The sequence below is a fragment of the Clytia hemisphaerica genome, unplaced genomic scaffold, assembly GCF_902728285.1.
Source record: "Clytia hemisphaerica strain Z4C2 unplaced genomic scaffold, Clytia hemisphaerica genome assembly, whole genome shotgun sequence".
Taxonomy (NCBI): domain Eukaryota; kingdom Metazoa; phylum Cnidaria; class Hydrozoa; order Leptothecata; family Clytiidae; genus Clytia; species Clytia hemisphaerica.
Window position 1 is genome coordinate 572,798 of NW_027103417.1, and position 16,652 is coordinate 589,449.

General features: G+C 34.4%; 3 protein-coding genes across 3 annotated transcripts; 1 reads left to right on the forward strand and 2 right to left on the reverse strand.

Annotated features, from left to right (window-relative positions):
- Positions 1-30: 30 nt before the first annotated feature.
- LOC136797683 (angiopoietin-2-like) lies at positions 31-3,261 on the forward strand. Its single transcript, XM_067054269.1, has 2 exons — positions 31-1,228; positions 2,317-3,261. Exons 1-2 carry the CDS (start codon positions 862-864, stop codon positions 2,925-2,927), a joined length of 978 nt encoding a protein of 325 aa, XP_066910370.1. The 5' UTR covers positions 31-861; the 3' UTR covers positions 2,928-3,261.
- Positions 3,262-5,442: 2,181 nt separating this feature from the next.
- Positions 5,443-10,850, reverse strand: LOC136797686 (transaldolase-like). Its single transcript, XM_067054271.1, has 9 exons — positions 10,709-10,850; positions 10,155-10,278; positions 9,676-9,715; positions 9,423-9,490; positions 8,991-9,122; positions 7,911-7,971; positions 7,149-7,393; positions 6,864-6,931; positions 5,443-5,973 (listed from the first exon to the last, which is right to left on the reverse strand). The coding sequence occupies exons 1-9, from the start codon at positions 10,773-10,775 to the stop codon at positions 5,804-5,806; spliced, it is 975 nt and encodes a 324-aa protein (XP_066910372.1). The 5' UTR covers positions 10,776-10,850; the 3' UTR covers positions 5,443-5,803.
- Positions 10,851-14,068: 3,218 nt separating this feature from the next.
- LOC136797634 (cyclic GMP-AMP synthase-like receptor) lies at positions 14,069-15,478 on the reverse strand. The gene has a single exon (XM_067054219.1). It carries the CDS (start codon positions 15,476-15,478, stop codon positions 14,069-14,071), a length of 1,410 nt encoding a protein of 469 aa, XP_066910320.1.
- Positions 15,479-16,652: the final 1,174 nt, after the last annotated feature.

Below are 16,652 nucleotides of genomic sequence, written 5' to 3' on the forward strand. Positions count from 1 at the left end.
TTTTATGACTTTTATAATTTTATCCCTTAGGATAAATACAAATAGACTGCGGAGTGAGGATGGAATCGATTTAGAAATACAATGACACGATTTCTCTTGATTTTATCACGGTTTCTAGTGTATGTTGTCCTAAGCGTCGAATGCTGTTTTTAAAATATTTTAAATAGCTGTCTCTAAAAAGGTATTTTTTGATCGAAAATTTCGTGTCATTTTCAAACTTTAGTGAATTTGCGAGCCTCCGTTATTTTTAGTGGTAAAAAAACGTAATCCAACTGCCGACACCCTCCCACACCACATTTTACTAAAAATAAATCGTTTTATGAATAGTTCGGAGAAGATGATGGTGAATTTCATTCAAAATGATGAATACTAATTTCTATAAATGAATAAGTAGGCAATCACACTGCGTATTGTTCATTTTTTACAATCTTGATTTTTGATTGGCTACACGTTTTTTTTTTTTAAGAAACACACTTTTAAGAAACATGAGGCTCAGAATGCCTAAAAACTAAGAAACATCTAAGGAACATGCTGAGGCTGAGAATGAGAAAATAACATTTTTTAATTCGGTCTTTTTAAGAACCTTCCAATTCAGCCTTTCATAAGGCTGGTTATGTCAAAAAGTTTAGAAACATTTAAGGCTCAAAAGGCCAATTTCTTAAGAAACATTGAGGCTGCTTGGTAAAACTAGTTTCTTAAAAAAAAAAAACGTGTACTTTAAAATTATGATATTAAAATTAAATGTTTTTGCGGTTATTTACCTTTCCCACAAAGTAAAATAAAATATTTTTTTATTATAATTTTTTCAGTTTTTTTCTTCAGTGCTTTATTTGTGTTGCGTAGGTAGAAAAGTGTTAAAAAATGAGAAAAGGACGAGCTTATTTATACTTTCTTCTTGCTTTAACATTACATGTCATAATTATCGAGACAAAGACTCTCAACCGAATCGCATACAACAAAAAACCAACTTCTGACCCATTCAAGGTCATTGAAGTTGAAGAATTTCCAAATCAACGGTGTTTCAGTAGTTGCCATTATCAATTGAAATGTATGTCATTGCTTATTGAAAAACTGATCGATGGTACCTTCAGATGTAGTCTGTATGACCGCACTATTCGATACATGAGTTTGATAGCGTCCGACGCAGTAGAGGCAGTTTTTCATTCTATAGTTGTACAAGTTTTCAATGACTGTGTGGATTGGTACAATGTAGGAGCCAGGACAACAGGTAAGTACTTTTTATTGGTCTATTTCATAGGATTCGTGTTCTTAGTACATGATATTTTGTTACGTCATTACATTAATCAATTTTATGATCTATTTTAATGGGATAAACTTTCGCGGAGATCAAATTTCGCGGATTTGAGTGTCATCCGCAAAAATCCGTGAAATTAAGTCCCGCGGAATATTTCTCAATAAAACTCAAAATATGTCAAATAAATACTATTTGAATGGTTACATGCATCAAAGAGGCGCAAATAATGTGTATTTAAACAACCAACATGCATGATTTGACAGTCTTAAAAGTCACAAAATTGTGAAAATATTTTCACCTTATAATACCACCCGCGAAATTAAGTTCCAGAGAAATTTTTTAATGAATTAAAATAATCCGGATTGTAACTAGCGTTTCTTTTGTTTTGGAGGACTACATTTTTTGAAATCTATAGCGATAAATTTTAGTTCAATCCGGCGTTTGTGTAAAAACTACGCACCGGCGTTCTGGATGGGAAATCAGTGGTTTCATTTCCCATTTAGTAGTCTCGCTTCTAGTCCTTCGGGCTTGAAACTCAATGTTGTGATACCCCTATGATACAGGTTTTAGTAGGGGGAAATTTGTTCGTTTTTTTGAGGTCGCTCGACTTTTTTAGTCAAAGCACTTGTTATTTTTGGAAAGCTAAGGGGTAGGGGAGTCAAAATAATTTGGGTGCCAATTTTTTTTCGGACACTTTGGTGTGATTTTCGGACAAATACGACGGTCTCAGGCAAAAATCATAGGGTGAAAAATTAATGAAAATTTTAGCTGGAGAAAACGGAGACCTGTTGTATATTTTTGGAAAGCTCTCAAAAAATCAAGATTAGTGATATATTGCGAGTATAGGTGATTTCTTTACCTAACTCGAGATATTAATCCTTAAAAACAGTGTTTTTCAGTGTTTTTCAGCCAGAAACAGCTGTTTTGTCCAGTTTTTGCGCTTTCGGAAGCTCAATATCTCGATTTCTTCCCTTAAGGTATTTGTTTTAAGAGAAAAGGTTGACAGTACATTTTTCAATTTCTTTAAACTAAATTACACACAATTTCTTATCACCCAATAGGCGTTTACGAGATCACTCTTTCGAATGGAGAATCAAAAAAGGTTCGGTGTAATATGCAAATAGATGGTGGTGGTTGGCTTGTCTTCCAGCACCGTTTCAATGGAGGTGTTGATTTCAATAACGATTGGGATGAATATAAGAACGGATTTGGATCGGTGGACGGTGAACATTGGCTTGGCAACCAATACTTAAATCTTATCACCACGGTAACAAAACACGAATTATACCTTCATGCTGGTCGCTTTAATAATGGTGGAAGGAAATATTCAAAATTTGATTATTTTGAAATCGAGAATGAAAATTTGAAGTATCGATTAAAATCGGGAGCCAATCGAGTTGGAGGAATCGAATCAATGAGTGAGAACTTTGGTATGAATTTCACGACCAATGATCAAGATAACGACAAATTCACAGGGCATTGCTCGCTCCCATTTAAGCGTGGTGGTTTCTGGTACAACGCATGTGCAAGTATTTTATTCAATGGTGTTTATTACAAGACTGAAGTGAGTGATCCATATTGGGGTCTAAACTGGCGTAATCATTGGTTAAGTTCAACACAATCTTTGCAATGGACCGAGATGATGATTCGTAGAGTCAACAGGGATCCGTGAATTCGAAAGTTTATTTTTTTTATTCATTCTTCTAAGCACGTTTCTGACACTTTTTGATTAAAGGAATAATCATTTGGTTTGAGATCTTTGGCTGCAAATTTTTATTCAATTCCATCAAAAATAAAAAAATCTAATTTTAAGCTTTTAGCACCATTGATATGGAAGACTTTTCCACACGAATATTGTTGATTTCTCCACTGAACGCAAGTTACAAGTTACTCCACCAAGAAATGGACCAAAAAGACCAAAAAAGCTGTAACTTTATTGACAAGTCTCGTAGTCGTAAATTTCCTTATTTAATTATTATTATCATTATTATCATCATTAATTGTATTTCAGGCACTTCCATACATCTCAATGGCTGGCTGTCCGTCCTGTCCGTCCTATTTATGATAAGTAAACTAAATAAATAAATTATTATATAAAAAATAATTTTAAATTTGCAAAAATATACGTACGACCAAGATGTTTATTAGCTCGATTGAGATCAAAATTATCGATTGAAACTTAGATAAAAGTGTACAGTTGCCCTATCTGGGTAAGGTTGAATACTAGAGCTATATATCTCTTCAGCGAGGCCTATTCACTTCTGAAAGCTCTCTAAGCTCTTTTTTGCAGGCCAAGGCTTGAAAACTCGGAGAAATATGATATAAAATAATATATACCTTCCAACAGCACAACCTGCAGCCTGTATAAGACATACTTTAGTTTTCTGTAGCTTTTTAAGATGAAAACAAAAGTTTGTAACGCCGAAATCGACTTCAAATTCGCACATCAAGCTTCTACACGCTTTTTTTATAAGAGGTTTTTTTTCCATTTCATCATGAATATTTTTAACTTTTTGGGAAAGTTGGCTAAAATATTCTTACGGTATTCCTACATTAGGATCTAAGCTAGCCTAATTCTAGCATGTAGTACATACCTCAGGAAGAGATTTGACATTTTTGTGAAAGCTTTTAGCATTGCTGAGGGTATAATTGGCAATTTACAGGAAAAACTCGTTTACAAATTGGCATTTTTAGGTTCAGTTGCTCAATTACATAATGGTGTTATTCTTAGCATATTCTTAATATTTTGGCAAATTTCATCATGAATATTCTTATTAAAAAAACGTGTACTCGTGGATTTCTTGTCAACAAGCATAAACTGCTACTGTGTCTAATTCGAAAAACCGCTTTTTTGTTATCGCTGCACATTATGGATTAGTTTGACAGTTTGTTCCTTTATAGAATCCTGCATTGTAACACGCATGCGTAATTTGTCGTTCTTTTTAAACCACATGTAGACTAGCAAGCGTCTGTCTTTCCTTGGACACAGGAACTCGGGAATAGTGCTTATAATAAAGAGTTCTTATAAAAAAATAGAAATTGCCGCGGGAGAGTGGATTGGAAAGACAATTGTATTCAGTGAACATATAGACATCGAGCCCATTGCAAGTTTAATCTGCAGCAAAATACAACGACGTGGTTTACTAGTCTAAACGACATGCAGTGAATTCCCGTGAAAAATAGACTAGAGTCTACTTTTGGCTGAACTTTGCTTTTTGATATTTTTTATGACGCTGAGTCCAGTGAAGTAGACTAGGAGCGTTTGGCGAGGTCGCCATTTTGAAAAAGAATGTTGAAAATCCAAATAAGAATAAAACTACTTGGAGTTGAAAGATATGATCAAAAATCAGAAACAAACACGATTAACCGATTTGCAATCCCTTATTCTCAAATAAAAACATTGCTTCATACTGTTTTTACCTTCCAAAAACAACTTAAATCTGGCGGACTGTTTTACAGTCCGCCTAGGCAAAAGCATATTACCATATGCTACCCACAGATATCTGTAAAGCCCGAAGGGCTAGATAGGCAACTTTAAGCTTTCTCCAGCAAAAAAAAGTGAAGCAAAAATTTGACTTTTTAAATTTCGTGCCGATGGATAGGATCTAGCATTTTAATTGTTTTCGGAGCGCGAGATAAAAAAAAGTAGACGGCAAACGCTATTTCACATCTCTCAAACCGGTGAAATTGCATATTTTAGTCACGTGACTCTGGTAGGAAATCCTTCCAAAGATGAGCTTCACTTTTTGACCAAGGCCGCAAATCTAGCCCTTCAGGCTTTACAGATCTGTGATGCTACTGGGCCACTTAATCGCGCCATCCAGTCTATGAAAAAAACTTTAAGTGGACCCCGGGCTACGTGATAAACAAAGAGGAATGATCGGTGGTTCAGTCACTTTCGGTCGGGGTTTTGGACGGCAAAAAATGTCGTTCTTTATGAAATTTGTTGTTTTTTTGTCTATTTTTAGTAATACAGGATTCTTTAGATAAACCCCTTCTGAGACAAACTTTGGCTGGGCATTACAACAGGCTATGTAGATGCATAAATTTGGTTTATGCAAACCCTGGGTTATGCGACCTTAGTATTTCAATACTTGACTTGAAATGTCAAAAAGAACTTTCAAGCATCATTTATAACTTATTGTCAATTTAACCATATAGTTTTTAGGAAACGACGACAAAATGCATTTTTAAATTACTTCAAAATATATTCCATGTAAAATAAATAAAAAAGTAAATAAATCAAAATAAAAAAAAGAAAGCTATCAAAATGATTACTAGACCGAGAGCATCAATTATAAATATGCAAATAAATGAACCTCAGATAACATTAGGTAAAGACGTATAAGTTCTAAGTTTGACAAGATGAAAAGAAGCTTAAATATCCTGGCAAGATACTGACAAGAAACTCTCATCGAGATCCAAGACTTCGCAATGAGTTAGAATAATCAAAACAAAAGCTAGTAAGTAAGAGAAAAATCACCCCCTAAAATTGATTTAACCATAGTATAGCTTTCTTATACTATGATTTAACAGTGCTGTTCGAGTTTATTTGCTTTCTTGAATCAATTTTCGTAAGAAGTTTTCTAATTTGACAGCATCTTCAGCGAACTTTCGGATTCCTTCAGCTAATTTTTCGGTTGCCATGGGATCCTCATTGAGAAGCCATCGGAATTGTTTCTCGTCCAATGATACTTTCTCCAAATCAAGACCTTGCGCTGTGAGTAGAAACGAAATATTGTTAATACTTTGATCGGATTTAGTTTCGCGAGTCAGAGTTTTGAAAAATTTCGCGTGGATTTAATTTCGCGAATAAGCGTGAACAGCTGAAAAATAGCAATTTTTTGCCACAACTGCAGACTTTAGAAGTGTTTTTCCGCCGAAAATGTGATTTTAAAAATTTCACGGTGGATTTAATTTCGCGAGTCAGGAATCTAACGCGTTTTCGCGAGTTTTAATTTAGCGAAAATGGCAAAAATTCGCAAAATCGCGAGATTTAATCTATCTTGCGAAAGTTAATCCGATTAAAGTACTATATCCCTGAATTATTGTGAAATATTTGAAAAATAAGTTGATTCCTGTCCCCATTGGGTATTGCCCTATTCTCGACTAACACTGAAACAGGGGTGTAACATTAATTTCAAAGTGCTGAAAAATTTGTACTTTTTTGAGGTGGGCAGAAGTTACCTTAAATGGATAAATTTTGGCGAGGATTAAATTTGGCAAATTAAATCCTCGCCAAAATTTCAAAATTCGGCAATTCGCCAAATTAAATCCCCGCCAAATTTAACAAAAAGAGAATTATGTAAAAATTCACAACTTTTTAGTATATTTTTGAGTAATTTTCACCCATTTCAATGTGACAAAATTTCCATTTCAATGTGACAGAATTTCCGTTTCGCCAAATTAAATCCCCGCCAATTTTACGAAATTGATCTATCGCCAAATTAAATCCCCCAAAAAAATTGTATTTTGGCCAATTGCCAAATTAAGTCCACGCCAAAATTTATCCACTTAAGGTAATAATTCGACCAACTCAAGATTATTAAAGACATTTCGTTCCCAAATCATAGAAAGTCAGATGAAAGAACAATCTTAACAAATTTACCAGTTTCTGCAGATAGGGCTTTTTCCAAATTATCAGTCGATTGCGTCAATTGATCCAAAAGTTTTGGTCTAAAGAAACAAAGACAGAAAAAAACGATTTCGTTAAGCACCGCATCTAAATTCCTTGGAACTTCCCCTGAAAATGAGAACTTTGCCTTTATAAAGTGCATTTTAACATTAATTTTCCAGTTGTCCAAGTTTAACCGAACGTTAAAACGCGGATCAATATCAAAATATTCTCTCCAGAAACTACCAACCACTTTTCACTAACCAAATCTATACTTACGAAATGGTCAAGTTATCGCATCCAGCAAGGGCTTTAATTTGATCTGTATTTCTGAAAGAGGCGCCCATCACAATGGTCTTGTATCCAAACTTTTTGTAATAATTGTAAATCTTGGCGACGCTTTTCACTCCTGGATCTTCTTTGGGTTCGAACGTTTTTTGACCAGTATTCTTAACAAACCAATCGTAAATACGACCCACAAAAGGTGAAATAAGGTTGACATTGGCTTCAGCGCAAGCAACAGCCTGTAGGGAGAGAAAAAATCGTCAAGTCAGGGCCTACACCATGAAATTGAAAGTGGGGGGGGGGGGCAATGAATATAGAGTCTAAGGAGGCGAAAAAAAGTGAAAAATATTCCTTAAATCCAATGAAGACAGTTGCTCTTCGACTTTATTTATAAGGATTTCGAGGTTTTATAGATTTCCTATTTTTTTGAGAATTTTTCGCGAGATTAAACTTTCGCGAATTGCCCTGATAAGAATTTTCAAAGACATTCTTTCGCGAAAAAGGCCGAAATTTGCGAAAATCGGGAAAGTTTCTGCTCGCAAAAGTTTGTACGCCTAAAGGATTTTTTATTGCGACATCAAATCCGCCGGAATCATTTCAAAATTCCTTTTTCTATTTCATTGTGTTTTAAATCCATTTCGATTAAACTTTTCACAACCCAACGAAATAAGGCACACCTATGGTAAAAAAATAAATTCGTATACTGTATACTTTGTCTCAGTTTAATGGACCATAACAAAGAAAAATAAAACATACTTGTGCAAAACAGAACAACAAAGTCAAATTGCATGTGATTCCATGTTCAGCCTCCAAAACTCTAAAATTAAAAGTATTAGAAGAATACTGATGAAAGACTTAAAAATTAATCACATACAAAACGGGGCATTATACCAATAACCATATAAACTTATATCATAAAGCATGCCGATCAAATGGTAAAACATTTGAAGTGATACATTTCCATAACTAAACCACTTTCCTGATACTCTTAGGTTCCAAATAAACAAGTCCCCCGCTTGTTGATTTTTCGAAAATTTTCCAACCCCCCCGGACCTAATTAGGACCCCCCGTTTATTAATTTTTAAGAATATTTTCAGTTGGCAAAAAAGAAGGCACCTTATTTTGCTCCAAAAAGTCTCATTTTATCCTATATTTACCTTAGCTCTAGTTTAGACGGCCGACTTTCTGCCCTGCCTATTCTAATTGTTAGAGTTAGCAGAAAGAGGGCACAAAGTTAGTAGGTTGTTAAAATCTTCGCTTGGAAAGGTTTGAACGAAGACATTAGACAGTCCACTTTATGCCCTCTTTAATTCACAATTAGAATAGGCAGGGCAAAAAGTGGGCTGTCTAAACTAGAGCTTATTCTTGGATTTTCAGAAGTACAATCCCCCCCTCGTCAGTTTAGTAAAAATTCGAAAACTCCCCGTTTATTCGACCCCCCCCCCGTTTATTTGGAATCTAAGAGTACATATGTTACCGTTAAGAGGCCTTCGCACTTCTCGTTGTGTTTCGATTATCAAATAAAATTGGGACATGGTGTTATAGCCTTACATTGGTTTTGAAAGGGGAAATCACCATTTTGTTAAGAGAACTCTCACTGTACGAGGATATGAGGAATCAAGCAATGGGTTTTTCCAGAAAAAAATTGAATATGGGGGGTGGAGGATATAACAGATTTCAGTGATTTACCGGGGGGTAAATTTTGGATGGACGGACAAGGCAAATTTTGATGATTTTTCGCTACCCCTCGGACAGTTATATCCTCCACCCCCCCCCTGTACGGACATTTTCTGGAAGAGCCCAATATAAGGACAATGCCAATATTCTTTTCCTTACTTAGCCGCTTGAATTCCTTCCCATGTGGAGCTGAGTTTGATGAGAACGCGTTTCTTGTCAATTCCCTCTTTCTCGTACATTTCGATTAAACGTTTGGCTTTGGCAATTTGTCCTTCCTTGTCAAAGGATAACCTGCGTGATAAAGATGAAATTAATTTATTAAAAATGGAAAAATTTTCGCGAGTTATGCTATCCTTCACTGCGCGCATCCAATCTGATATATTTTGATGAATCTTTACCAATCTCGGAATTACGCGTAGCTTGGTACCATGATTAATGCTAACTGATTTTCAACCATGATAAATAAGTAACCACCCTGTCTCCTCTTCCCAGTGTTTATAGACTTAAAAGCTATTAAAGTGAAAAAAATAGCTCAAAGTCGTTATTTTAAAATGTTCATAGCTCATTACAGAAAAAAGAAAATTAGCAAACCTTGCGTCGACCTCAGTTGAGACACGTCCAGGTACCGTATCCAAGATCTTCAATCCAAATTTGACAAACTAAAAGATCAAATATGATTGCATAAAAATCAGGGCAAAAATGGACAAAGAACAAAAAAGTCACGGAATTTGTATTTTTCACTTTATTAGAACAAAACACACGTGTCTAACGAACAATTACGACAAACACTACAAATATATATAATAGTCCCTCCCCCCGCTCATAATGTTTTAATAGGACATACCAATTTATCCATAGCCAAACTGATTTGCTCATTTTCATCGCTGAAAAAGATATGATATTTGAACACTATTAGAACAAAATAGAAAATTTACTAGTAACAAAGTTCGAGTCAGCGTTTGAAAATTTTGTTAAAAGCAATATGTTTTCAGATAACCAAATTTTAATCAGTATAGCTTATTACACAAATATTACTAGGCAATTATTCAACGACCTTGAAATTAACACACAAAAAATAACACGAATTTTATTTGCTTTTTCGTAGACACCACGGCTGGTTTTAATTAACACGAAATATACGATATCCAGGGAGTTAAGCATATTTTTAAGAGTGGATATTAATGTTTCTACTAATAAAGTATCCAGGGGGTTCGATACTTCAAAAAATCAATATCCTCAACAGAAGGGGTAAAATCTTTTTCTGGAAAAGCTCATTACACCCATGGGTTAGAGAATAGAGACGATGATCATACGAATACAAACCTTTCTTCAGCGATGGCAGATTTGACGATTTCTTTGACTAGATCTTGATATTGGTCCATTTGAGCAGCTTGTAGAATAAGTGAGGGGTTGGTTGTGGCATCCGTCGGTTTGTATTGTGCAATGGCTGCAAAAACGTTAAAAAAATGACATTGTAAACACAAAAATACCTGTGTCACAGACACGGTGGGACCAAAGGTCTACTGAAAAATTTGGTCAAAATTTCGTCCTGTTGGAAAAAATACCCTACAATTTCAGCGCCACTGGAAAATTGACTTTTATTTCATTTTTCCCCCGCGAAAAATATGATTTCTATCCCCATTTGGAGTTTGATAGACATTTTTTCCCTCGATGTAGAAAAAAGTTCCATTGGGGCTATGGGACTAGTCTACAAAATGCCCAGCTCCATTGTTCCCGTGTTGAGGAGCGAAGACCTTAAATGTAGTCTACTCCTGGGTAACGTCTTTTGCTAATTCTTAAAAGTTCACGAAAGATACCAACCACAAAATTTAATCTACTAAAGAATGAAATAAAAGACGATGATATAAAATTGATACCTTCAAAGTTGCCAGTATCAGCCACAACTGTAGTGAAATTTTTCAATTGTTCCAATGTATTTGCCATGATGCTTTATTGATTTATTTTGCTTGGTAAGCTAGGACTTTTTTTTTAATGAGCTGTAAATGAGAATAAAATTTGATAAATTCAAAAATCCTCAGATGACACTGACTTTCACCACGGTACTTTGATTAATTGGACGCTTCTATTCTATAAAATTTGGACCCTTGTAAACGAAACTTGGATCCTTTTAACAGAAAAATGATACAACAAGCTTTTCTAATAGTTGTTTGGGAGAACGCGACTGTCTTTTGAATAACTAATTACTCCACAGCAGTTACCTAGAGACAAGATAATTTATCGCGTTTTTACCGGCTGAGGGAAAGTAATGTATGTGGAGTAATTTGTTATTCAATAGACTGTCGCGTTCTCCTAAACAACTATTTTCACTGTGAAAAATGGAAAAGTATCAAATGAATTTTTGTAATTTTGCGACTGAAAAAAGAATCATCCTCGTACGTATTTTTCCCTGAATCAATTTTCTGAAAAAGTTATCCAATTTTTTTTCATCATAATCTCTCTTTTAATCATAAAGTGAACTTAAGATGTTTCTTTCTGCTAAACTTGAAGAGTTTTGATGTTTGAAAGCTACTAAGCTTGTTTGAAGCCCATTGATACTTCGGTCATTAGCCGTTTAGATAGCCCATTATCCAAAATATCACTTCCTCATTCCAACTAATATCTTGAATTAAAAAATGGATCACTTTTATGAGTTTTGTAGTAAACAAAAACCAAAACACAAAATAAACACAACCGCTGTTATATTCGTATTTAAAATCACATCATAAAATGTTTAGGAACATTATCTCATAAAAACTCAAGCCAAAATAAAAATCCATGTTAGAGCTCTTGTAAGAACTCAGTCAAAACAAGTCCTATGAAATTACCAATACTAGAGTAGAAAAGTGCAAATTTCAATAAAGAAAAAAATTGTTCAACCTTAAAAAGTTAATCTTTAAACTTTCAATAAGCCCTTTTAAGTCCATTAGGTCTCAATATAATGATCATGGATGCAAGACTTGTAAGATAAAAAATCTTTCATTACAAACAGATCAACAAAACACAGGCCATTTTCTCATAAAAATTCAAATCAAAACAAAGTCCTTGAATAAAAAAGTACAAACCTTCGACAGAGAAAAAATATATCCCAGCTCAGAAAACTTAAAACTTAAACGCCTCCAAAAGCTTGTTAAAGAAATTTCAATAACACAGCTCTCTCTCTCTTCTCTCTGCTATTTACAAATAGTGTTATATGCTTACTTTTAGAATTATACCTCTGCTTTTTATAACTGACAGAACAATGATAACATTACAACAATTCAAAAGGAATGCATCGTCATTAATAGGTCAGCTATAAAATAATGATAATAAAAATGCGTGGATTGCTCCACAATTACGTCATATATTGAAAAGTTGTCAATCAAACGATTTATTGTAAAGGCTTGGAGACAGGACAAGTTTTTTTCGCGTTGGTGCAATGCAACATGATTTCTTTCTTTGTTTCATGGGACAAAAAGTGAGGGGAATACCCAAAAGACACGCTGATTTTGTTCCTGGGACAATGGAGCAAATTGATTCGAATCAATTTTGCTCTCATTGTCCCATGGACAAAAATGAGATTTCACTTTTATTGGTAGAAAGAAAAAAATGGAGTGGAGACACGAGAAAGCGTTTCAGGTTGGTGGGGGTGGATCATGTTAGATTGCACCAACGCGGAAAAAGCTTTTCGTGTCCCTAAGCCTTAAGAGTTCAATCAATTTTAGTTTGAGTAAAGCGGGAGCAGAAACTTTCGCCTTGTACCCTGATAAGATAAAGCGTTTTCTTCCATAATCGTATTAAAACGATCAACCTGCAGATTTTCTAGGTTGTTGTTCAAGTGCCAGTTTAATGATACAGAAACTTCACACCCCCTCTAGAAAAATAGATACGCATAATAAATAGAGTAAAAAATACTTCTGAGAAAATTTCAAAAACTTGCTGACAATCCATAGTAAGTTGAGATTAGAAAGTGAAATGATACCCACACAATAAAATCATCATTTCTGAGCAAAATTGAAGAAAGAATCCCCTTTTAGCTAAGGCAAGTAAATAAGTCTTAGCCTTACTAAATTATGATTTTTTAAATACTGAGAAATATTATTAAAGAAATTAAATATATAATATAAATTATAACTGATAAAAACTACACCTGTGTCATCTAAAAAGTTTACAAATTTCGTCCTAGCAGCGACGATAGAAAAATCAATCGTAAAAATTATTGTTTTAAACCCGACAATCGTTTCGAAACGATACGAAATCTATAAAAACGATACTATAGATACATTACACCAAGATGCATGATGTTGAAATGTCATTTTTAGAAAATTGGCCTCGTAGATACTGTTGGATTTCATTCCTTTCTATTCTATTCCATACCATTTTATCTCTTTTAGGATATTAGAACTCCTAGAATTCTATGGATCTTTTGCGAGGCGCGAGATCATGTTGAATAATTCAAAGCTCAAGCATCGAAACAACGAAATGAAAATATTTAGTACACGGGTTTACTACTCGTGCTTTCATGGAGTAATTGTTGTGATACTGGAGTTTTAAATTATTCAACATGCCATCGTGCCAAGCAAATGGTCTATAGAATTCTAGGAGTTCTAACATCCCAGAAAAGATGAAATGGTAGGGAATGGAATAGAAAGGAATTGAATCTAATAGTATCTGTCATGTCATGAACCATTACAGATATAAGTTGGATCTGACTCAACCTTCTTTATCATTTCTTTCCAGTGAACATACAACTTCGGTCAAGGTTGCTGACTTAAGATTTTCGAAAAAATTGTGGTCAGGATCATGTTTAGATGGAAGAAACCCAATTTTAAGATACAACACAAAATTATTTTCATCGTTCCACTCTTGGTGTTCATGATTCCGGACCACCATTTTGATGTGATGAATGACCAGCATCTAATTCGTAGTGTCTCGTAAACGCTTTAAATACTTGATGTCTTTTTTAGCTTCGGTAGACTCTCGCTTATTCGAATCTTTTTAAATACCGAACTTATTTTCATTTCCTGTCGTAAATATAGGCGGTTTTAGAGCATGTCGAACACGAGATTTATAATTGTCTTTTAACGAGCGTTGCACTCCTTCGCATGTTCCTGACGTACTTTCTCTATTGTGTTAAACACGCCAGTGCGTATTTAAATACTTTCTATAATTTAAAGTTTAAAATGAAAATTAAATCACGAGACAATTGATTTACAGATTATATCTTTAAAAAAACAATGACTCGGTACCTTATAAAATCATCACTTTCTAATTGCTAAATTCCCCAAAAAGGCACCTGCGAGTGTTGACAGAGCCACCACTGCCTTTTGGTCATCGGTGAGATTTTCTCCCTCCTTTTTAAAACATTTGTAGGCGATCGCTCCACCGGTCGCTGCTCCTGCAGCAGTAGCGGCAGCTTGTAATATTTCACTCCCTCCAATTTCTTCATCATCATATTCAGAATCAGAAGATTGGTCATAATAACATTCAGCTGTGCTGCTTCTAGACACATCCTTCGACTGGTTGCCACGGCTACCATTTTGAACTGCTTTCAAGTATACGTAGAGCTTATCAGGATCGGCTTGCACCTCTCGAATTATTCTGGATAAACGATCAGCAATTTTATCCAATGATACATTTTTAATATGACCGAAAAGGTTATGCCTGTGATCATGTTTCATAGGTAGATAATGTTCTCTGAGGTGAAACTCGAGACTCTGAGCTGCATTGTTTAAATAATTGGCCAATTGATTTTCTTCTTTCCAGGTCTTGAAATTGAGATTCATAACAATAGTCTTTAAATGGTAGCTGACTAGAAACCAGTTCTGCGAATCTCTTAAGAGCTTTAAAAATTTGATGACCGTTTTAGCATTTTTCTGATTATCCAACATCAAGCGCTCCTTAGGGGCATAGGAAATTCTGAAAATATGATCGACATTTTCTGACTGAAACTGATCCAAATCCTTAGGCTTCTTTGGAACGAGATATTTAGACTTTGTACGCTCAACTAAGAGGTCTTCAAAGTTAGGATCCTCAAATTCGAAAACGGGGACTAAATCAACATCAAAAACTAGTACATTGTCTTCCATGCGAAAGACGTGTAAAGTGTGCGCCGGACCAGATTGGTTCTTGACAGAGTATTTCAGCTTATAGGTCCGGTCTTTGAAATAGATGAACTCCAACCGCTCAAGAGCTTTACCCAAGACACCTATAAACCATTGATGGATAGAAAGAGCGTTAAATTTCCTTGGCTCATGTTTGTCCAGAAAATATTTCTTGATATCTTTACATCTTGCATAATCGCCACGATTCGGATGCCAAAGCCGATCAAAATCATCATTCAACGATATAGTGCCATAGGTTTTTGTTAATTCGTCCAAAATAAGGTCTTCCTCATAGTTGAAAGGTAAGTCAAAGATCAAATTAATGTCAAATTCAGTTGGAGCTGAAATTCTCAGTCCTTCATATGTAGACCCCGTATAATATGGACATTCATACAAAGACTCGAATAAGACATCTTTTTTCAGCTCTGGAAGAATTTTTTGTTCCAGAATATACCCCAAAATTTCTTTGTTTTCTCTGACCAAATCTTTATCCATGTTGATACGTTGTTTTTGTATGTTATCCAGAACAACATTGTATTTCCTGATCTCTGATTGGCTGTTTCCCATAGTGACCAATTGTTCCTTTCTTTTGTTTTTGTTTTATTATTTTTTTATTATTTAGTTCACTAAAACGAAAAAAAACGAAAAAATGAAATGCAAATTTACATTTTTAAAAAGTTAAAGTTTTCCAAAGTATAATAACGTGTAATGGCATCAAACAATAATGAAACCCCAAAAGAAGCTTATTATAATTCATGATTAAACGAAGCAAGAAAAATTACGAAACACAAAAACAATTAAAAAACTTTCGATTTTATGATAATATCTTAGAATTTCACTGCGTAGAAAAAAATTCTAAATTTGATTTTCTTTTGAATCTAAGATTTAGAAAATTGGTGTGCGTTTTCTTTTAAGTGACATTACAGCAGCTAGAAAATGTAAACATGTTAGTAGCAAACAATCACGTGTTATGTAATAGGTAATAGTTATCGGACAGTTGCGAGTACAATATGAGAAATATTTTACGAGTTCACTTTTTGTGTTGGAAAAAAGCGCAGGGCACTTTTGTAACAAAGCGACGTTAGATTTCTTCTACCGCTACAATGCAACAACATCTTTTCGTCAATTTATATTTTGTACATGTAAAATACGAGATATATTTTACTCTTTTTAACCAATCAGATTGCAAATATTTTTTGGATCGCCGATAAGGCCACAGATATCTTATATAAAACACTAGATAGAGCTACTCTGTATTTCCCAAGCAACGGCACTGGTGAAGCAAAATAATGCGCTATCTTATCGAAAGTAGGTCACAGTAGAAACCTTGTTTTTCACTGTTGAAACTTTTTTGACACTGTAATGACTTCAACGATCTCGCAAGCTAAATTGTGATGTCACCTTATCCAAGATGGCGAATTATTTTGCATCAAATAGGGTAGGAAAAGCTCCATCTAGTGTTTTATATTTTTATATGTGTGTTGTATATAATATTTGTGGTTATGACCAGTCAAATCAAAATCTTCATAACCATTTGCTTTGATTATAACTGATACTGTAATGTCACTATCAGCCTAAAGTGTACATATAAAGATTTCTATTTTTGCAACAATTAACAATAACAATACTAATTATCTAAGTCCAAAAAAAAAAAATCAAAGAAAATTTTAATATTTTACTAAAGGATTCAAAATATAATAAATCGTGTTTGTGGTGTAACATAAAATTAATGATTTAGGTC